Source organism: Chionomys nivalis, chromosome 9 (genome assembly GCF_950005125.1).
Source record: "Chionomys nivalis chromosome 9, mChiNiv1.1, whole genome shotgun sequence".
Classification (NCBI taxonomy): domain Eukaryota; kingdom Metazoa; phylum Chordata; class Mammalia; order Rodentia; family Cricetidae; genus Chionomys; species Chionomys nivalis.
In genome coordinates, this window is record NC_080094.1 from 70,820,539 (window position 1) to 70,843,250 (window position 22,712).

At 53.6% G+C, this 22,712-nt stretch overlaps 1 protein-coding gene across 1 annotated transcript in view; it reads right to left on the reverse strand.

The window, feature by feature from the left end:
• Positions 1-348: 348 nt before the first annotated feature.
• The window catches only part of Abtb2 (ankyrin repeat and BTB domain containing 2), a 156,947-nt gene continuing 134,583 nt past the window's right edge, over positions 349-22,712 (reverse strand). Inside the window, exons 4-17 of the mRNA XM_057781914.1 lie at positions 17,457-17,609; positions 15,904-16,069; positions 13,020-13,109; positions 12,332-12,433; positions 10,628-10,724; positions 10,084-10,219; positions 8,781-9,007; positions 7,798-7,976; positions 7,292-7,397; positions 6,997-7,099; positions 5,580-5,670; positions 1,939-2,007; positions 1,395-1,508; positions 349-607 (exon numbers count right to left, since the gene is read on the reverse strand). Coding sequence (XP_057637897.1) covers positions 410-607; positions 1,395-1,508; positions 1,939-2,007; positions 5,580-5,670; positions 6,997-7,099; positions 7,292-7,397; positions 7,798-7,976; positions 8,781-9,007; positions 10,084-10,219; positions 10,628-10,724; positions 12,332-12,433; positions 13,020-13,109; positions 15,904-16,069; positions 17,457-17,609 — 1,831 coding nt within the window. The 3' untranslated portion in view covers positions 349-409. The remainder of the gene's footprint in view (positions 608-1,394; positions 1,509-1,938; positions 2,008-5,579; positions 5,671-6,996; positions 7,100-7,291; positions 7,398-7,797; positions 7,977-8,780; positions 9,008-10,083; positions 10,220-10,627; positions 10,725-12,331; positions 12,434-13,019; positions 13,110-15,903; positions 16,070-17,456; positions 17,610-22,712) is intronic.

The following is a 22,712-nucleotide window of genomic DNA, read 5'->3' on the forward strand; positions in this document are numbered from 1 at the left end:
CCTCTGTGTGGCATTTAGGAAAACATACCAGCGATTTCATTTAGCAACCTGGGGCTCAGGATACATTCTCGAGATTCCTAAGAATGCCCATGCTCCTCACAGCCCCAGCCAGGCAGATGGGTCAGCTTGCTGCTGAGCCACTGGAGGAGAGAGGACACAGGGTAGCCCTCAGGGTGCAAATGATGTCACACACCCTGCCAGTTACTGGTTGAGCAACAGTGAACTGGACTTTCTGCCCACCCAAGGATCAGTCAACACCACAGAGGGTTATCTCGGGGAGAGCAGGAAGCACCCCATGAGCCTAGCTCCAAAGGGCCTATAACCCTCTTCTGGAAGTGCCATGGGCAGCTGTGTTTGCCCTTAGCAGACCTTTGCACACCCACAGACAGCAGTCACCCTCCACCCTGCCTCACACCCGGGAGGTGACGTAGACAGAATGCACTCGCTCCGCCAGGGTGCTCTGCAGGTCCTGCAGTGGGTCCAGGCCCTGCACTTTGCTGCTCCTGCCATAGATGAGCTGTCGAAAGGCGTCCTGCTCCAGCAAGGCCTTCATGTGCTTGAGGAAGAAGCCTTCACAGAACAGGGCCAGCTCTGGGGCATTGTGGATCTGTGGGTAGGGAGAGAATTGAGGCCCAGGGTCTTTATTTACCACCCCCAACCTTCAGATGTCACCTGCTCACAACAGGGCTCAGCCCTGACCTAGGGAGATGTCCCTGTCTGCCTCTGGAAGCCACCTTCCCTTCTGTGAGTGTCTCCCGGGGGTGCCTGGTTCAAGTCTCAGTTGTGTCACCAAGGTCTGTCCTCTTCCTTCCCTGTGTCACAGGGACACCTGTATTGGACAGCTCCTTCCTAAGGGCAAGGACTATGCCCTCCCCAGCACAAGGCCACAGGTCATGGGCAGTGACCTAAAGCTGTGCTAATTCAACAAGTACCATGCACTGGTTTTGAGTGTGGCCCTGAGCATGGGTGCTGAGGTCCCTCTCAGGCATTCTTGGAGTGAGCATTCTGGGACAGGGAGGATAAAACCCAAGGAATCACAGAGAGAGCCAGGTGACTACAGGTGGACAATAAAAGCTGTATGAGGCCTGGGGACACCATCTGATAGAGACACAGGGCTGGCTAGTCTCAGGAAGTGTTCTCCAGGAAGAGGGAAGGGTTGTCTCAGGAGCCCCGGGGCAGGAAATGAATGTAGGATCTTGGGAGTTTTGTCAGGTCTGCCATGGACTGGCTTCTGTTTGCACACGGCCAGCCACCAGTGACCAGGGACTCCGGCTGGGGCTTTAAGCCCCCCTCCCCCAGCCCCTCTGCTGATCTTCACGTGGTCTGGCCACATGCATTTCCTAGCCTGTGCTGTAAAGCGTGATGGGCAGTGGCTTGGTGTCACCAGCCCTTACCTTGGCATATTTGTAGGTGTTGACTGCGCTCTCCACGCTAAGGGTCTGGGAGCACAGGATCTCACAGTGTCTTTGCAGGGCGTCCAGCTGGAACAGGTTGGCAGCTGACAGCAGCTAGTCAGGGGATAAAAGCAGGAAATGAAAGCTTTCTCCTAAGCCCCAGCACTCAGCCCTCCTGTCAGACCAGTCTGAGAAGAGATGGCGGCCTTGAGACGGTCCTGCTCTAGGCCATCTTGGTAGCTGGGGTTTGAGAGGTACAGGATGGGTGATAGATGTGGGCTACAGGTCAGGGTATTTACCTACGTAAGCCTGAGCTATATGCCTGAGACGCAGGTGAGCAGGAGGCTCAGCCATTGTCTGTTCCTTCTGGGCTGAACCATCCAGCCGAGTGTACCCTTCTAACCACAGGCATGGCCAAGGAAGCTGGGCTTGAGGGTGTGCCCAATTTCTGGTCTCTAGTAAGTGCCCTTACTTCAGGTGATAATAGGTCCCCACGTGTATCTGAGGTCAGAGCTGAAGATCTGGAGGATTCTGGGCTGCATACCTGCAGGATGTCAGCAGTGGGGATCTCCATGGACTCTGTTCCTCCATAGTAGAGGTACTGCATCAGCATCTGCGGTGGAGGAAGAGGACCTGTGTAAATGCCACCCGTGTGCTGCCCAGCTGTGCTGCCAACTCTGACCCTCTACTATCCTGCCATGACGACGAGCCTGCCCCTATGAAAGCCGTGCAGCCCAGGAGGGAAGGTGACTGGTCTCAAGTCACCCGGGGTTCTGATCCCACAGCAGGGTTTTCCTACACTCTCCCTCACACACCCTACAGAATGTTCCTTGCTTCTTTTGTACAGAATTTCAATACGAGCCAGGTGTGCTGGTCCATGCCTATAATCCCAGCATTCAGGAAGCTCAGATGGGAGGATTGCTCAAGTTTGAGGCCCAGGGCCACACATCACCAGGCCAGCTGGGGATACCCCAGCTCAAAGCAAAACAAAAATATAAAATGGATTCTACATATGGCAGGCGTGTTGGTACAGGTCTGTAATCCAGTGCTGCAGGAGGATGGCAAGCTCAAGGCTAGTCTGGTCTACAGAGTGAGACTGTCTCAAAAGCCAAACGAGTCTGATTGGAGCTGAGGGGCCCGTGTACAGGGCCGACTGTCTAAGCAGACCACGTTTTGAGTCCTTGGCAGATCGCCCCAAGAAAGGAAGTGCTCACTTTGCTGCCTGGCTGAGACCTGCCTGGGGCTCTCAGGAAGTGGGTGCTGGGATTCCATGTGCAGGCCTAGGAGTGGGCAGCTACATTGAGTTCTGAGGTTTATGTCACAAATACCGCCATTGCGCTGGAACCTGGTGAGGTTCCTTGTTGGAAAGACGGAAAACAATTCTCTCTGGTTGGCTGAGGAAACAGTCCCAGCAAGGCGCTGGCAGGCGTGTGAGTAAACAAGGCTCCAGCAGGCACAGTCAGAGTCTGTCAGGCCCGGCCCTCAGGCTGGAGAGGCACCAGAGGGTCTAGGAGAAAGCCCGACAGCATGTGGGCAGCTCAGCCAGGTACTGGCAGGCTCCCATCGGGAAGCCAGGCTCCCACGGCTTCTATAGCCCCAGCTGGAGCCTGCACAGCCACCACACAGTAGCTCATTAGTGTCTGTCCCCTGCGTGCCACGTGTCTCCTCAGCCACCAGGACACAGTCTCAGACCTGGAATGCTCACTCGGTTGGGACAGAGGTGTATCAGCTCTTCCGGGATGTGGCTTAGCAACAGAGTGCTTGTCTAGCAAGCCGAAGGCCCTGGGTTTCTACCGTACTACAAAAAGAAACATCTCAGTTTTTTATGCCACTGATAATGTTGGAGTGCATATATCTAAGTGCCTTTTATATGCGGAAATATATAATTAAAGGTGGGCCCAGGGAACCATGGTGTAAGGCAGGTAGGAGTCCCGGCCAGATCTGAATTACTGGCTCACACTGTATCAGGACCCAGCAACGCCTCCAGTGTTTTTAGGCCTCCAAAACCTTGGGACCTCCATGCTGACCAGCTCCTCCACAAGAGGGTTAACAGTTCCAAGGCCCATGTGTACCAGTGTGTTAGGCCCCTGTTCCCATTTGTCCTGGCACAGATGCCCTTCTTCGGCCCCAAGGCTGAGTCCACGCACATCTCCCTACCTCTGCACCAATCCCCGCGGCTCTTCAGGACCAGCCTACACCTGAGTGATGGAGGAGGGTCATCTTTCTATCTATTGCTTTCATTGGTTAATTAATAAAGAAACTGCTTGGCCTTTAGTAGGACAGAAAATTAGGTAGGCGGAGTAAACAGAACAGAATGCTGGGAGAAAGAAGCCAAGTCAAGCAGTCGCCATGATTCTCCTACTCCAGACAGACAGACGCAGGTTAAGACCTTTCCTGGTAAGCCAGCTCGTGGTGCTACATAGAATATTAGAAATGGGTTAGATCAATATGTAAGAGCTAGCCAATAAGAGACTGGAACTAATGGGCCAGGCAGTGTTTAAAAGAATATAGTTTCCGTGTAATTATTTTGGGTAAAGCTAGCCGTGTAGGGGGCCGGGTGCCAGGAACTTAGCCCGCCGCTCCTATCACAACACCTGAGCACAGCTCCCTCAGGTTTCAGTCATCTGCACTTCTGGGCGACTTGGCCAAACTAGCTTCTGGAGCTGTCCCTCCCCAGGGATGAGAGAGAAGGCTTCTACCCGCAGGCCTGAAGCCCCAGGTCTCTCCTCGCTGCCTCCAGCCCCAGCACTGACCCCCAGGTCCTGTCTGTTCTTCCCTCCACGTCCCACTGATTTCCCATCTAGTAGCTGAGCTTTCATCTAATTCCTTCTTTGCCTTAGTGGCTGTCACTTTCCAGCTGAGCCACCTTGACCAGCTCTCCACCGCTCTGACTCCCCACCTGCCAGGAGGGGAGCAGGTCTTGGGCTAGGCTCTGAGGCTTAAATGAGGAGCAGGTGAAATGCTTTGAACCATGTCTAATAAAGTGTCTGGTGAGCTAGCGAGATTGTTCGGTGGGGAAGGGTCCCTGCTCCCACGCCTGACGACCGGAGTTGAAGACTCAGGACTCACACAGCGGAAGAAGTGAAGCCCTGCATACAGTGGCGTGTCTTCCCACTGCGCCCCACAGGAAATAACTTAAAAGCCAGTGTCGGTGATCAGCGCCACCCTGCACTGGAGCTCCCTAGGTCCGGGACACTGTGTGTCTGTCTGAGGTCTTATCAACTAGCTGCTGAGACCATAGCCTGGCTGTCACTTTTCCAGGAAGTAGACTGTCTACACTCACTGACATCAGTCACAGCCCTGTCTGGCTGCGGTGGCCCCATCCTCTTGATTCCTCTGTCCCAGAGTGGCTAGTGCCAAACCAGTGACTAAAGAGTAGGTTCAAGAACCAAGCAGTGCACTTTGGGAAGCTGAGAGTCAGACACTGTGGTCCACTCTGACTTTAGGCACATTGGCCTCCTGCTTCAGCCTCTGAGGGATGAGGTTCTGAGTGCTTGTCACCACACCTGGCCTTCAGTATGGTGGCACAGTGGGCCAGCCATTTTAGATGGTGGCTCTCTGAATGATGGAGGTAGGGATTCTGGGACCTATCCCATGAGATCTTAATCTGCCCGGGGTAAGGCAGGACCAGCACTATCTACCTGATACCACTGGGTCTCCGTGTGGTCATTGCCATGAAGGGGATCAGAGCTATAGGCTTGAGCACCGACGCCCCCAAACATACACATCTGGAGACCAGCAAGCCCCATTTTCTGGAATGTACTTCTTAGCTGGGACCCTAACCCAATCTCCAGACCCTCCTCACGTGCTGTAGCTGGAGTCCAGAGCCGGACTGGCTCCCCATGCTTTTCCTATCTGGCCAGCAGGACTGGCATGGACTCTTGGGGAGGGGGCAGCCTGCACCTTCACTACCTAATGGCCCAGGTCACTGCGTTCCCAGTAGGCTTCAGCAGCTCACTACTGAACGAGGGCCTACACACCGCGGGGGCAGCATGTGTTCATCCTTTACGTCTGTGTGCAGGCTGCCGGGCCTCCCTCACAGTGGATCAGTTTGGCTCGGGAAGACTGGGGGATCCCTGATTTGATAATCACACAGGCCTAGAGGACAGAGCGACCAGACGGACAGGCCCAGGATGGGCTGCACAGAGGACTTCCAATGTGAGTGCAGCCCTGAGGCCCACGTACCTGAAAGATGTGGTACTTGATGTCGCTGATCTCGATCGTCTTGCTGCTGTCCCCGTCTTGCTCTGATTTGTTGGTCATTAAAGTCTTGAACCTGGAACAAGGAGACCGGGTGGGGCTTGAACATGGATCCATTGCTGTGCCAACAGCACGTTCACTGGAGCAGCTTCTGGGAGCTGGAACACTAAAAATGACCGTCCTGTTCCTAAACGAATGTTTGGCAGGTGACATTTTATATCATCCTGGACGGACAGCTGGGGCCAGCTCTGTTCTGTCCCTACCACCGCTCCCCACACAGTGGCCTGAAGCTTGTGGTGAGTGCTGGCTCTTCATTCCGAATACTTCTGTGTTCTGACAGACAGCTGCGGTAACCGAGTGTAGAGAGCCGTGTGGAGTCACACCTGATGGCTATGTGTAGAGAGCTGCGTGGAGTCGCACCTGATGGTGCTGGCTCCCGCCCTCCACGATCCCGAAAGCGAGTACTGTGATAATCAACTCCTAATATCAACTAGGCCTGACTTATGCTATTATCACACAATGACTGTCAGTTGTTTGCATATGCGTGAACCTATGGGCAGTGCCCACCTGGCAATCTGAGGTTGGCGTCCCATGCCTACTTAAGGGCTGGGAGAGGTTTGCCTGGAGAGAGGAAAAGAGAGAGAGAGGAAAAGAGATGGAGAGAGTGAGGGAGAGGGAGAGAGAGATTTTACAATTGTCAAAAGGTCCTGAATAAAACTGCAGTGAGAAGAGCTCCGGTGTTGCACGTCCTCCTTGCTGGACGAGGGGGGCCGCGACAACGGAGCAGAAGGCAGCCCTTGGCACTCCCTCTGCGTGCTGGACTCTGCTCCTGCTGCATCCGGCCAGCCCACAGTGCACTCCAGAGGCTGGAGGGAGCTCTGTTACCATGGGGCAGAGACTATCATGTCCCCTTGGTCCCTTTTCTCCAGTACTCCTGTCGCCTGGTGTAGCTCTTTCTTCCACAGTAGATGGAACAAGGGTTGGAAGTGAAACAGTTCTGAGGAAGCCCCGAAACCTAAAAAATTCTCGTCTCCCCGAGATTATAGGTAGCAATGACGTCTGGGAAGAAGAGACTGGGCAAGTCAGGCCACGAATTTCGGAGATGCAGCTTCCATGCTGGAGCCTATTCTGGGGCATCATGTTCCTGTGAGTACCACCACCTCATATCTCTCTCTCTCTCTCTCTCTCTCTCTCTCTCTCTCTCTCTCTCTCTCTCTCTCTCTCTCTCTCTCACACACACACACACACACACACACAAGAGAAACCATCCGTTGGCGGGCTCTCTGGGTGGATGCATGCTCGTTTCCATCTCCCCGGGAGGACTCCCGACACACCTCAATGCTGGAAGAATCGCACTGTGCCCCTGGGGCCAGTGGCCGGTGCTGCCACCCAGGCTGCCTACCTGTTAGACGCTGTCACCAAAAGGACTTTGTGTGCATAAAACAGCTTTCCTTCCACTAGGAAGGTGACATCCGACATCTCCTTGTTGTTCAGAAAGTGAGGATCTGTGGGTGAGAAGACAGAGGGAGTGGCAGGGTGTCCGTCTCCAGGGTTTCTAAGAGGGCTGGGGGTGGGCAGAGGGCACAAAGCAAGGACTAGAGAAACTGAGGCTCGGGCCTTGGCCCTTAGACACAGGAAAGGAGGTAAGAGCGATGGGGAGGAAGGGGGGACAAGCCCGAGGGGGAATGGGCCCGCACCTAGCCTGGCTGGCAGGGTCTTCCGGATCTCCGGGATGCTGGGAATGGGGCTGCTGCCGTAGCAGTGTGTGAAGATGGCGGCCAGCTGCTGAAGGACGGAGTCGTTCTGCGGGGAGAGGGGAGGACTGTCAGCACATACATGTGGCTGCCGGTGGCTGGAGTTACAATCAGGCTCCTTTCAGAACCGCAGGCCAGGATCAGAGCAGCCGCTGCTGTTTGCTCCTGCTGGATCTGACTTGGACAGAATGGACCGCCACTTCATCTGTGATGTCCCAAATGGCTGTCTTGGCTGGGCTCCAGCCTGGACTGCCATGGCCTCTGCCCTCTGGCAGTCATGCAGTGTGACTCTGGGTGTTGGGGAGGTGTTTGTCCGTGAGCCTGGGGCTGCCTGGGGCTGTCCATGTGTGGGGGGTTGTCTGTGCGTGTAAATTGATACGACAGTCCTGGGACCTGGAACCCGGGGCTCTCTGAGTTCCCTGAGCCCCGGGCAGTCGGGCCCCACTCACTTTGCTGGTCTTGAGGATGTCAAACATGAGCTGGAAGCCTTCTGTCACCAGCTCCTCGTTGTACTCCTCCTCCTTGATGGAGCTGAAGTCCCTCAGGAGGCCCTGCACCACCGAGTACCGGGACTGCGAGAAAGAGGTCCGCAGGGACTCTATCCAGATGTGTAGCTTCCAGGGGACACCTGGCCGGGGGGAGAGAAGGGCAGCCGTCATTCCCTCCCAGTAAAGCACAGCGTGTAGACCACACCTTTTCCAGGGTAGGCTCTGCCTCCCCATGGCACTGGCACCCTTGCCCAGCTGAGTGCTGCAAGCCCCTCCGCTGAGCTTTGTGGATAAAGCTGGATTTCCTGTCATCAGGCCCAGCTGGCGGGACACAGGAAGCTTTGGCTTTTCATCAGATGACATGGAGGAAGGGCTTCAGCCAAGCTCAGGGCCTACTGCTTGTTGGCCCCGAGAATTTATTTGCTGAGAAGAACCTGTTTGGGAAGGGTGACCCAGAAAATATGCAGGGCACTCAAGCAGGAACAAAAGTAATTTTGTGGTTGGGGTCACCACAACATGAGGAGCTGTATTAAAGGGCCACAGCATTAGGAAGGCTGAGAGGCACCACTCTAGGGGTCGGCCTTTGGCCCTATGATAACACGGCCATGCCTTGTGCTCTAGCTGACAACTTGTTCTTAGTTGAGGATCATTAGCACAAACCCACACAGAGGTGGGAAGGGAGACTCGGAGAGATCACGTGGTGTACAGCTAACAGGATCTGGTTCAAATCCATCCAGCTGACTAGCCTCCCCCGGAGAACACAGAGCCCCCAGGCTCAGATCCCAGAGTTGAGAGCCGGCTGAGCAAGCAGACACTGAGATCTTTGTAATCTTCATGGTCCTGTAAGGACTCCTGATGGTCCATCAGAGAGAGCGGAGGGCCCGCGAGCAGCAGCCTGGGACTCCACGAGCAGTGGAGTGACTGTCCCATGTGCACAGCCTCACCCAGGGCTCTCAGCTCCATGGTGATGTCCACGTAGCCATGCTCGGCGCTGTAGTACATGGCTTCCTGCAGGGCCTTTGTGCGGGTGCGGCTCAGCCTCACGGGCCCCTCGCTGCTGCCCTGGCTCGACGTGTCACTTTCTTCCACACCCTCAGCCAGGATCTCTTCTAGGGACAGCACATCTGCTTTAGCCTGCTGCGGCTGAGTCAGGAGCTTCCGTAAGACGTTCCTGGAGGCCAAGAGGTATCAAGATGAGCCCCGAGGTCCCCAAGATGGATGCACAGTGCCCGCCTGTGCTATGGTCTAGAGCCCTGTGGCTACGATGGGTTACTTCAGGGCAGTGGAGGGCTTTCAGCATTCCCCATCCCCAGAAGTGACGGGGGCAAGAACCCCATCTTTTTTCTGTCCTGGTATGACTGGAGTCAGCTTTGCACTTGGCTGTATGGTCTCAGGCTGTTCTACCTCTCTGAGCCCTGGTTGCCTTGCCACCTTAAGACAGGGTGCCAGGGTGATCCTCTCCTGGAGCTGGTGCCAGTCTGATGCAAAGGCCGCAGATGCACACGGAGCATGGCACAGCAGCTGCTCCTCAGCAGCCTACCCCACAATGAACAAGTCTGCCAGCCCTTGCTGTATTCTTCCAGTACGTTAATGGGGAGGGTGTGGGGTCTGGAAAAAGGTGCAGGGGCCAGCACTGCGGGGTAGGGCATGGCAGGGGCACATGTCTGGTGGTGGTAAGACTCCCTAAATTGCACATTGGCACCTGGCCCGTCAGTCTTCCTTTCCTGTTTCCTTCCCTGTCTTCTAGTAACCTCTTCTCTTGTTCCCCTCTGTGCCCCATCTCCAATACTGCCTAATGGCTCTGGCTTCAGTCTCAAGGCCAGGGAGGTCTGCCATGTGTTCCAGGAGCTGCCAGCAGCCTCTTCATGGCTGGCCCATGCTCCAAGGGGAAACCCTGGGGTGTTCTAGAGCCACCACAGGCACTAGAAAACCAGCATCACCTTCACAGAGGTGTGGTCCTAGGTGGCCCTGCCAGCTATAGGAATAACTGTTCTGCTAAAAAAAGGGGTGGGCTGCCCAACATGGGAGGTGCAGGTCCCAGTCAGTGCCCGTGTATCAGGGCCCAGCAACTCATCCAGTGGTTCCAGGCCTCCAAAGCCTTGGGCCTCCATGCTGACCAAGAACCTTCGTCATCCTGGTTGGTATGCACTTGAGCCCTGGCTCCTCTGTAGCCTCTGGAAGCCCAGGCTCCTGAGAGCATAGCTCAGTGCTCCTGGTTACCTAGGGCAGGCACCCCACAGTTTGTACCTGTGGCCATGGGCAGCCGAGTGGCTGAAGCAGTTCATATCCTCGTGGAGAGAAGAGGCCATGCCGTTGGCTTCCAGCATGCTGAGGAGGGGGTCAGCGCCCCGGCTCAGTAGCAAGCTGACCAGCTCATAGTTCCCTGAAAGACAGGCGGCAGAGAAAAGTTCGATGGGATAGCATCTGAGTAGGGCAACCAAGATGGGGCAGACAGGGTCTCCAAGATCTGGTCCTCGGAATACGTGGTGATGGTGGGGGCACAGTCACAAACAGGGGTGATAACGATGCAACTGTGAGGTCTGAGAAGGTGGCTGTGTCCCTACCACAGGCCCTGCCTAGGGCCTCAGGAGAGGACGGCTCCCTGCTCTACTGGACCCTGTGCTCAGCAAGAACCCTGGGGTATGGAGGGAAGGAACCCCTCCCAGTAGCCTAGAAGGAGAGATCTTAAGGGTTCTCAGAGGTAGCATGTAACCCAGTGACCAGTCAGGGTGACAAGGCCAGAACATCATAGAGATGTGAGAACTTGTTGATCAGGGAGCAGTGGACCTACCAGCTGCAGAGGCCAGCTGCAGGGGCGTCTCGGCATAGCTGTCTTCCCCTCCGTTCACTGCCGAGCCCTCCACATTAGCACCAGCATCCAGCAGCAGCTGTCGGGGACAGGAGAAAGCACTAATGAGCACAACGGGATGCCTGGGGAAGGGTGGGGTTCTCTGGGGGGCAGGACCTGCAAGTCTCCAGACATGCGACCAAGAAATGGCTCACACTGGAGTCTTGGGATGCTTGGTCACCCTCGGGGAGCTAGCGTCATCTCTACGCATGAGGCCATGCACCAAAGCCCCTTAAACTGTGACGACCTGCAGCTATGCTTTCTCTTTGCAAATCTTTCCCATTGGTCAGCTTCAGGGACCTTCTGGAGGACAGGCAAGTGTCACCTGACATCCCTGGAGGGAAATGAGGTCCTGAACAGTAGCAGGTGCAAAAAGCAAGGGGTACAGCACTGGCCCCTGACTAGAAAGGCTTGAGCCCTTGTCTTCCCTATCTACAGAGTGGGGGAGAGGACTGCCTGGCAGCATCCCTGACATTAAATGATATGATGTCCAACCCACTGAGGCTCATAACCAGCAGCATTTGGGCTCCTCCCTGGAGAGGTTCAGCAGCTACCCAGGCCGGCAAGGGGTGGGGAGGAGCAGAATGTCGCAGGCTGGTTAGGAGTGCAAGTGGCCTCATTCTAGCAAGGCCAACTTTGCTGGGGGTCAGGAGAGTCAGGGTTATCTGTTCCCTAAGGGTCTGCCTTAGGGCAGGGGTGTTGTCTGCATTCTGCTTGCTTCAGACTCTCCCAGGCTCTGGGAGACACACACCTCAAGTCTCTGATCACCCCTCCCTGGCAACCAGATTCCAGGAGCCCAGGTGAGCTCCGTGCTCCCCTGTAGGGCGTGGGGCACAGGGACGACCTGTATCTGCTGGAGACTCGTCTGTCAGAAACCAGATATGCCCGCTGTTGGGGCAATGGCAGTGGGGGTGGAGAACTGCCTGCTGGATGAAACTGGGCACCAGGCCAATCCGGAGCACAGCCCACAGCCTGGACTGAGGCCGCAGCTCTGGAAAGGTGGTGACTACAAAGCCTGGGCACAGTAGCCAACTGGTCACCAACCACCTACAGAGTGTTGGCTGCATGCCAGGCTGTGCTGCCTACTGCAGGTGAGCTGACTGGGCTACCCACAGAGACCTTGCATCTTGGAAGAGGAGGAGGGGGCGGTGCCCACCCAGAGGCAGCTCTGTGAAGTCCTGCAGACATTACTGACCAGAAGTCCTGTGAACTGTCTCATCACTGGTACCTCCTTCTGAACCGTCACCTCACTATGATGCCAGCCTTAGCAGCCAAAGCAAGGCGGACAACACTGAGGCTTAGCTTGACAGACACATGAGTTGTGCCATCTGTCCTTTCTCAGGAACTGGGAAATGGGGGGGAGGGAGACAGGACTGAAGGACACCAAGATGCAGAGCCAGCTCTGAGGGAAGAGCCTGTGGCCAGGAGAGGGTTGGAGGTGTGAGATGGAGAAGGCCAAAGTCCAGGTCTTTTAGGACTCCCTGGGAGAGAAACTGCTTGAGCCTGGATCTCCTCTTCCACCCACTAGCCAGGTGAGTTTCATCGGGCAGGTGGACCCTGGCTGCAGCAGTGTCTCTGGCCAGGGCTAAGCATGGGGCCCAGCCCAGCTGGGGAGCCGCGGCACCTGCCGCCCCTCCTAGGGCTCACCTGCACTACAGAGATGTGCCCATGCAGCACTGCAAACGTCAGGGAGGTCCAGTGCCTGCTGTCCGGGTGGATGGAGGGGTGCCTGGGAGAGTTATTCGGAACCTGAAAAACACACCAAATCATCACTGTTTCCTGGACAGGTGACATGCCAGAGCAGATGACACCAGAAGTTAACAGAAGTGCAGGTACGTTTGCCTGGTAATGTCTGCTGAGAGCACTGGTTCAAAGGAAAAGGCTGGGTGTCCATCTGGTGATGTAGACTGTCGGCAGAGGAAGACAGAAGGGGAACACTGTATGTACTGGAAGGAGCAGAGACAGGGACGGCCAGGGATTAGCCTCGTGATAGAGGACAAGGGTTGAGAATGGAATTATGGCCATTTCCTCTACTCAACTTCAGCCCAAACCCAGAGGACTGCCATCTCTCTTCTCTTGGCCTGTTTTTAAAACAGGGTTTCCCGTGCACCATGGGATGGCCTCAAACTTGGGATATTCCTCCATAGTCTTCCGAGTGCTGGGATGACAGGCATGTGCTACCATGCACGGCTCTTTTCTGTGGTCTTTGTACACATTTCTAGTCTAACAAGACACATCTACCGAGTACGTGTAAAATACCACAGCAAGCCCCGCTGCTAGAGATCTTGGCATGGCCTCTCGCTGAGTTGGGTCTGGGGCAAGAGTTTCTTTTTACCTGTATATCTAAGTTGGCCCCAGCATCAATTAGCATCTGGACCATGGCTTCATCCCCAGCAGCACAGGCGTACATCAGCGGCGTCATACCCTGGGAATCAAAGGTGGATGCTAAATCCCCAGAGACAGAACACACATCACAGATCCCCCAGGTCTCTGCCCAGCTGCTCCTGTGCCTTGTGCATCTTAAGCTCTCAGGGTCAAGGACCCTGGAAGGTGAGGCAGAGGGCATTTCCACAAGCACCATGGACAGCATAGGGGTGAACTAGATGGCCACACGGCAGGCACTGCAGCCGGATTCCAGGGCCAACGTTTTCTTCTCTCTGCTTCTGTGTCCTCATCTTAGAGTGAAGAAATAGCGTGCACCTCGGGTAGTTGCAGAAGGGTCACAGCACACACACAGTGCTCAGTACGTACGGAGTAGGCTTGCAACCCTAAGCGAGAGCTAACTAATAGTGTAACTGCACACAAGAGCCCATCACGGGCCAGCGCCTGGACTCCCTGTAGGAAGTGACTCCACTCGGCAGCATCTCATTCAATCACTGTGCTATTCCTAATGGGGGCTTCTACTGCTGTCCTCATGTTATACATGAGGGGCAGAAAGGGGGAGCTAACTGTCCAAGGTCCTGTAACAAACAAGACGTGGGACCTGGATCAGAACCCAGGCCTACATGAACTGCTAAAGCTTGTGCTCAGCGGTGTCTCTGTGGAGACGTGCTTGATCACATCTTGTGCCAACGAGCAGTGCGGAGTGTACCGCGAGCTGTGTTCATTCGCTTACTGCATCTACGCGGGCAGTTAGAGGGGCTGGGAGTCGGATGGCAAAGGCAGCGGTGGAAAGTGCATTCCACAGCTGGATCCTGGCAAGCCTTTCTCTGGTGCTCTGTGATATTAGTTATATGTGTGGAGAGAAGATCCTCTTAGCTCATAAATCCTTGTCTAGTTCCTGGAGATAAGGAAATGGTCTGAGATAATCCTGGGGTGAGTGGCCTGTTTAGCTATGCATCTGTCTCTAAACACCAAGGCTCAGGGAGCGACAGTGCCGAGCATCTACAGAAAAGACAGCGGCAGCGTGATGGGAATTTGGCTTTGTTCCACACTCCACACACACACACCCCAGGTACACAATGGCTTTGTCTCCACATGTCTGTACATATGCAGAGCATAAAGCAGGCCAACGGCTGGAGAAGAGCAACTGTTTTGGGGCTGTTACTACCCTCACTTGGGCACACAGGGAGCTGAGAGAGCAGAATTCAGGGCTAATCGCCACCGTTTTGACAGCAACGCAACAGCAGTGCTAATCATACTGACAAGAACCACAGTGAAGATTTACTAACGCTGAGGGTGCCAGACAGAAAATTCTCCCAATTGTTCTGCACACAGGCCCTGCTACTCCACCTGAGAGGTGAGGAAAGCCAGGCAGGGTGGCAGGCTAACCTGTCAGATACCTCAGCTGTGACACGGTAGACCAAAGGTGTCCGCAATCTAAAGCTTAAGTTCTTGGGCTTCAGTGCTGCGCTCCCTGAGGAAGTGGACACCAGGAAGAAGGCTCATAGAGAGGCCTTGCATCTGCACCTGCGTGGGACTAGCCTCAGCCTAACACTGAACACTGACACTCCTCCCTCTGTGGCTCCTCAGTCCCAGCCCGGCCACCCTTGCTCACAGTTGCCTCACGGTCGCTTCCCTGGGTCTGACTTCCCTGTTCCTCCTGCGGCACCAACCCTGCCTTCCCTCCAGGCTCAGGTTCAGCTCCACACAGCCCTCCAGGCCTCAGGCCTCAGCTGCTGCTCAAGCCTGTGCCGCACTGTCGTTTCATCTGACGCCAGGACTTGAAGCTCCATAGTAACCAGACTGTCCCTGGGCTTCTGGGTGGGCTTCCAGGCCACACGGTGCCAGCTGGCACACAATAACTGATGCCCATAGTGGGCACGGGCTGGAGGCAGACTCAACCTTCCTAACGCTGTGACCCTTGGATACAGTTCCTCACGTTGTGCTGACCCCGCACATAAAATGATTTTGTTGCTACTTCATAACTGCAATTTTGCTCCTGTTACGAATCAATGTAAATGTCTGAACCAGTGCCCTGAGGGTCGTGACCCAAGGCTGAGAGCCACCGCTTTAGCGTCTTCAGCTGTCCCTTCTGGAACTCAGAGCTCACCCCCGGTACTTCCCGCGCTTTCTCCTTACTTTGCTCTTTGGTACTTCTCATCAGTGTGCTCTTTATTTATGTTTGTCACCCCTCCCTTCTCTTCTCTCCTTCGGTGACGCAGCTCAGCAGTAGGGTAGGAAAATATCCAACTACTGAGCCACATTCTCAGCCTTCAGTTTTGTTGCAACAGGAAACTCAGTAGTCCAGACTGGCCTTGAATTCACTTCATAGCCTAAGCTGGCCTTGAACTCGTGACCACCCTGCTACAGCTTGTTGAGTGCTGGGACGCCAGTCGTACCATCACCCCTAGCTTATACGCTTGTTTCTTACTCTCCCACCAGCGTCACCCATGAAGACGAGGTTTCTCTGGGGCTAGTGAGTGGCCAGCGCACACACTCCCATTCGCATGCCAGAGATTACAGCTTGCTACCGAGCTGCTTCCCCTGGACCCTTGCTCAGTCCGAGCTGTTTCCCCCGGACCCTTGCTCAGCTCTGCCTCCTCTAGGAAAGCTGCTTTAGCCCTCCAGCCAGGGAAACAGAATCCATCCACACTACACCATGGTTGTCTGGGAGGGATGGGGGATGCCCAGCCTAGCCTTCTGTCAGGAGCTTGAAGCTCGGAGCTGAGTCTCAGTCGGCTTTAGAATGCAGGGACTACGACTCTTTCTCCCATCCTAGCAACTGTCAGTTCAGAGGCGGCCTCTAAGCCTACCCTAGAGGGATTCGCAGAAGGTACCTGGTCATCCATTGTGTTCACCCCATCCGGACCCAGGGCCTCGATGGCCTGGCTGATGAGGTCTGTTCTCCCACAGTTGAGCATGCGGAAGCCCAGGTCCTGGTTGAATCTTTCAGTAGCAGCTCGAGCGTCCAGCCTCCGGAAGGAACTGAAGCAGCATTCGGGTCTGCCCAGGAGAGACCAGGAGGTGTGTCAGGAGCGCTGTGACACGAGGCCCAGAGGGCCCTGGCTGGCATGGGTGGGAGGACTGGAGTGTGCGCAGGTCACCATGAGTAGCCTTGCTCTGTTCTTGCCCCCGAACAGTGGTTCTCAACCTTTCTAACATTGTGACCCTTCCACACAGTTCTCCAGGTTGTGGTCACCCTAACCATAAAATTATTTTCACTGCTACTTTGTAATAATTTTGCTACTGTTCTGTATTGTAAATATTCTTTCGGAGACAGAGGCTTGTCAACAGGGTCATGACCCAGAGGTTGAGAACCACTGCCCCGGAGTGTGCAAACCTTGATATCCCTATACATAGGGTAAGACAGTAGACTGAGCACCTGAGACCTGTCAACTTTCAGGGAGCAAACTCTCAGGTCAGAATAACCTATCAAGAGACTCGACCCCGAGCCCCCTGAGGAGGAGGAAGTTCATCCTGGGCCAGTGCCTGAGCACTTGGCCACTGCATGGTGCTTACACAAAGCAGGGTAACCTTGGCTCATAAAGTGGGCATTGTGGCCAAGGTCCAGCTTTTCCCTGTGCCTCTTCAGGTTGCTTAGTAAGACCCCCAATACAAACACAAGGCAGGAAAAGGCTTAGAATCCCATGAACAATCAACCCAGCTTACTAAGGACCATCTATACAGGGCACACAGTCATCTAAAACTCCTACCTGGGTCCTTTAACTAGGTCAACGTGTGTAAAATTCATGTCTAGAGCATGGTTTGGGCACAGTCAGACAGCAGAAGTGCGAGTCACTCCTCAGGTGGGGGATGGCCATCAGGAGCTCCCAAGAGGAGCTTCGGCACCAGACCTGTCTATGGGTAGGGATACTGAGGGAGAGCATAAAGAGCACCAGGCTGGGGACCATATGAACCTGGTCTCAGACTGAGGCTCCTCTGTGGACAAGCCACTGTACCTCCCTGCTGGCCAGGCTTCCCCTGCAGCATGGGCATTAGTGCCCTCTTTAAAGTTGTTGGGCATAAGGCAGAACTCAATACAGGAGTTGACACAAGGAAACCAGAGTGAATAGAGGAAGAGAGGAAAGAGTCTTGCCAATCAGGACCTTAGACTTGCACTGTCTGTGCTCTCCAGCCCAGATGCTAGGTGTGTCTGTCTTGGTAACACACCAGTGACTGCAGAAGACACATTCTGAAAGCAGCCAAGGCCTAGAACAGATCTGTTCTCACAACTTGGCCATGGCAGTTGGGGAGGATACTTAGTGAAACTCCGGTGCCCTACAGCCTTGCTCTTCGATGCCCACCCAGCCACTAGAAGCAGCAGGAAGCAGAGGAGTGTTGTAGGTGCTGGGGCATAGGTGTCGTGACCCCCTTCTCCCGGGCTCCATACTTGAGTTGGCGGGGCTCACAGTCCAGGCCTGGTAGCAGCAGCTGAGCTGCCTGCCGGATATCCCCACTGTCCACGGTGAGGCTGCGGCGGTGTTCTGCATAGGTGATAGCCACCCGCATCCACTCCATCAGTGGTGGAAGCAGCATGAAGGGCCTGTGGGGGAGCAGAGAGAGGTCAGGCAGGGCTGGGTGCGGTGTTCCGTGCACATGGAAGAGGACCCCTCAGCACGTGGTCTCAGGAAGTAGCTACAAAGGCTGGCCGGCTCCATAACTGCTGGGCTGTCCTCAGCCATCGGGAGACTTGGTCTTTGTGATCACAGAGACCCCAGTTTGCCCTTGCATTCTATGGCTACCCTGTCATGGGCCAGGAGGAATTTCCATTACGGGAACAGACAAGAACTGAGGGCTCTTTAGTGGCCAATAAAAGATGTTCACCAACACGTGTAATTGGGATGCTTGACCCTCCCAAGACTTCATCTGAGCACCAGATTTTTCTTTTCTTTTTTTCTTTCTCTCTCTTTTTTTTTTCGAGACAGGGTTCCTCTGTAGCTACGGAGCCTGTCCTGGAACTAGCTCTTGTAGACCAGGCTGGCCTCGAACTCACAAAGATCCGCCTGTCTCTGCCTCCCGAGTGCTGGGATTAAAGGCGTGTGCCACCACTGCCCGGCTGCACCAGATTTTTCTATGGGCAGAAGTGGAACACAGCTGGACATATGCCCTATATACAGCCCCAGGCACCACGCCCAGCTTTGCGACAGGAACTGTCACTCATCACCCCGATAGCACCCCCACATTCCTCTCGAGGGCAAAAAGTTTTAGTAAAACACCAACAAACTCCTAATCAGACTAGCCAGACATGAGCTTCAAGGAGGTTCTTCAAGGAGTTATTCTGACGTTCCAGATCTGTCCCTACAGAAACACATCTCAGTTTAGGTAATTTAACTGGCCCACTGATGTCAGAGGGGGTACGAGGAAACCAGAGATCAGTAAAGTCTCACTGTCCTTGGTCTCCAGAGCTGGCCCCAGTGCTGGTTGACATCTGCCATCAACCACAGCTGCCCAGCAGAGTTTGAGAGTCACCCGCTGTGGTGGTTTGAATGTAGTTGACTCCCATAATCTCATAAGGAGCGGCGCTATTAGGAGGTGTGGCTTTGTTGGAGTGGGTATGGTCTTGTTGGAGGAAGTGTGTCACTGTGGGGGTGGACTTTGAGGTTTCCTATGCTCAGGATAGGAAACTTTCAAGGTCCAAATCAGGAGCAGAAGGAGAGAGAGCACGAGCAAGGAACTCAGGACCGCGAGGGGTGCACCCACATACTGAGACAATGGGGATACTCTATCGGGAACTCACCAAGGCCAGCTGGACTGGGTCTGAAAAAAGCATGAGATAAAACCGGATTCGCTGAACATAGTGGACAATGAGGACTGCTGAGAAGTCAAGAACAATGGCACTGGGTTTTGATCCTACTGCACGTACTGGCTTTGTGGGAGCCTAGGCAGTTTGGATGCACACCTTACTAGACCTGGATGGAGGTGGGTGGTCCTTGGACTTCCCACAGGGCAGGGAACCCTGATTGCTCTTAGGGCTGACGAGGGAGGGGGACTTGGATTGGGGAGGGGAAGGGAAATGGGAGGCGGTGGCGGGGAGGAGGCAGAAATCTTTAATAAAGAAATAAATGAATAATTTTAAAAATAAACAAAAAAGGAAACTTTCTGTTGCCTGCAAGATGTAGGACTCTCAGCTATTCCTCCAGCACCATGACTGCCTGCACGATGCCATGCTCCCCACCATGATGATAATAAACTGAACCTCTGAAACTGTATGTGAGCCACCTCAATCGAATGTTTTCTTTATAAGAGTTGCCGTGGTCATGGTGACTCTTCATAGGAACAGAACCCTGAGACACCTGCTCATTCTTGCCCCTCATGGGCTCTCACTTCTGCTTGGCTAGCGTCTCTTAAGCCTTCAAAGCACAGAGCCAATACTACCTTTCTCCATCCAACCTCTCCAGGCCTCCTTTAACAACCCCTAGAACTCTCCCTTCACGCAGACTGGCCTAAGGTCCGGAACGATGCCTTTGTCATATCTGTATTCACCTAGCCAGGGACCTGACCCAACAGCTTTTCAATAAATGTTTGTTGATGGACTAAAGCTATGGATTAGCACCTGAAACTTAGCATAACATACGCAGATTTTTACTTGGACCAGTCAGGTCTCTGCTCAGAAATAACGACATCTGGAGCCAAGTATGGTGGCATACACCTATAAACCCAGCACTTGGGAGATGGAGGCAGGAAGATCATGAGTTCAAAGCCACCCTTGGCTATAAAGTGAATCTGAAGCTAGCCTGGACTATCAGATTCCTTTTCTTAAAAACAATGACATGCCTCATTTTCAAGGGCATGGTATTGATTAATTTAGGAGGTGGGGGGCACTATTTGGGGGAACTTGTGTAATCTAGGAAGGAAAAACTATCATTCATGAATTATCACTGCAAAATTATAAACTTCCATTTGAAATCTCCTCAAATATCTGTGAGTTTTCTGATTCTTGCATTACAGAGCTGGAGGCCAGCACAGGGGGACACCTACTTTAACTACAAGCACTAGAGACGGATGGTTCATTCCTTTCTATTGTAGCTAAAAACACAGCAAAGAGCCAGAGTGTAGTCACTAAACCTCCTTGTGTGTGTGTAATAGGGTCTCACTGTGTAGCCCAGGCTGGCCTCTTACTTGCATTTCTCCTAAATTTTGGGGTTGCAGACATCACCAAGATTAGTTATGCTATTAAACCTTTATGTGGGCATTTCCCAGTTCCTCTAAGGCATGCTCCACAGGGACCCACAAGGCCTAGTCAGGTGGCATCCTCACTCATCCTCCCCCACACCCTCTTGTGCCCTGCCGAGCTCACTAGATAGAGAATGCAGTAGGGATAGCCTCGGAAATTGTATACTGCGGAAAGCTCATTCAGCCTCCAATTGCATCACCTGATTAGATACCAGAATGTTGGAAACTACATTTCCCAGACTCTTTTGCAACTAAGGTTCTAGATGCAAACCCAGTTTTATAAGTAAGCTCTTGCTTTATAAGATCCAGGAAGTGACAGGAGGCAGAGGCCACCTTTGTGTCTCTGTTTTTGCCGACAGATCAGGTGATAAAAAACACAAAGTCGTATTTATTCTCTCTTCTAGAGGCAGAGCCAACAGTAGTGAAAACAACAGACTCATGATCCCAGCCTCAGTCCTAACTCACAAATGCTGAAACCCAGCACCTGAGGCTGTGGACGTAGTCCTAACGGGTGAGCTCCATGTTGTCTGCAAGCCTGGTCTAGACTCTGCTCCCTAAGTCCTTTCTGTGGTTTGGTTAGCATCTAATTCCCTGTATTAAGCCCCATCCTATTTAAAATACCTAAAGTGATTTCTGTTTCCTGAATTGAAAACTGATTAAATACTCTAGGAATCTAAATTATCCCTCTGCCTCTAGGGTGGTGAGTGCCTTGTCTCCAACTGGAGCTGACCTTACCAACACCCAACCTCTTCCGATCAAGGATGGCTTACCCAACCCCCACCACTACCCGTGGTCCATGGGCAGGTAAGATGATAAGCAATTCATGGGTTTTCTTGGTTACATCCTTTTCCTGGACTGGGATTTCCAGGATGCTATTTTCTTTCTACTAATTCATCCTACCCACTGGGCATGATGAGAAAAGCAGGCTGCATTATGGGATATTCTGGAAAATCCCTACAAAAACCCCCATCTCCAGTCTCCACAGCTGTGTTGGAGTTTCAGCGTGGAAGGGCCTGGAGGAGTGGGGCCAAGGGTAACTGATTGTGTGTCTTCTACAACGTCTCTTCCCACAGCTGAGGCTGGCTGACAGCCCCTTGTGCAGAAATACAGTCGGCTGCTGGGCCGGGTAGGAGCCCCACAGGCTGAGGAAAGCCCCTCCACGCTGCCCGCCCTCCTGCTGAGATAACACTGGATCCGATACCTTAGAGTAGCCTTCTTGGATATTTTTGCTCTCAAGTCTCTTTCTATGTTCCAAAAAGTTACTGAAACCCTCAAAAGGCTTGTATTGGTCTTATTCTGTGATACCAACAAAAACTAAAGCAGAGAAAAACGCTGAAACACAAACACACACAAGCATTCCACAAGCCACCGCAGTGACAATATCATGTCAGAAAGCCTCTAGAGACTGCCTTGGACACTGCAAAAAGATGAAATTTAAAAGCAAACATCACATTCTTTTGAAAACAGATTTGACTCCTGGCAAGTGTCTTTGGGGCTCCAGCGGTTCCATCCCTGGGCACGATTTGAGGACTTCTGCCTTAGAAGATCACACCAGGTATCTTCCCACCCATACAAAGCCCTGAAAGCCTGGCTAGTCAGAACTTGCTGTATAGACCAGGGTGGCATTAAATTCACGGAAACCCGTCTCCCTCTGCTTCTTGAGTGCTGGCTTAAAAGTACATGCCAGCTTAGGTTTTATTGTCAACTTGACATAACCTAGAGTCAGTTGGGAAGAAAGAATCTCAGCTGAGGAATTTCCCGATCAGACTGGCCCGTGGCCATGGCTGTGAGAGAATGTCTTGATCAGTGATTGATGTGGGGGAACCTAGCTCACTGTGGACACCACCATTCCTAGGCAGGTAAGTCTGGACAACCTACCAAGAAAGCCCGCAGAGGAGGAGGCGTAAGCCACGTTCCTCTATGGCTCCTGGGTTCTGTCCTGACTACTCTCAATGACAAGCTGTGGCCTCTAAGATGACACAAACGCTTTCCTCCTCTAAGTTCCTTTGGTCAGAACATTTTATTCAGTAACAGAAAAGGCAGCTAGTATAGTGTCTGAGGGCAACAATGCCCAGGGCTGGCGGGCAGCAGCAGGCACAGGCTGGACCCCTGTCCTGGTGGCGCACAGTCCTGTGAACCCTGAAATAGCACAGGGCTTGCACATATGCTGCTGGATCCTTAAGGGCAGCATCCTCGCCGGAGGAAAGTTCTAGGGGCACTAGCCCAACCGAGCTGGCCATGGACCCTCAGGCAGGGCACCGTCCTCTATGGGCCTGTTTCTATTAAAGAAGGGGTTAGCTTAATGTTTACACATTTTCTTCCATCGTGAGAAGTATTCTCCTTGAACTGCAGACTCTTCATGGCAATAACTCCCTACAGCCCAGACAGAATATGTGGTTCTGGAGGGAGACTGGCCGGCTAGAAGCAGGTGTCTTCACCAATCAAAACTCTGACCCTGGACGGTAGCTTCACC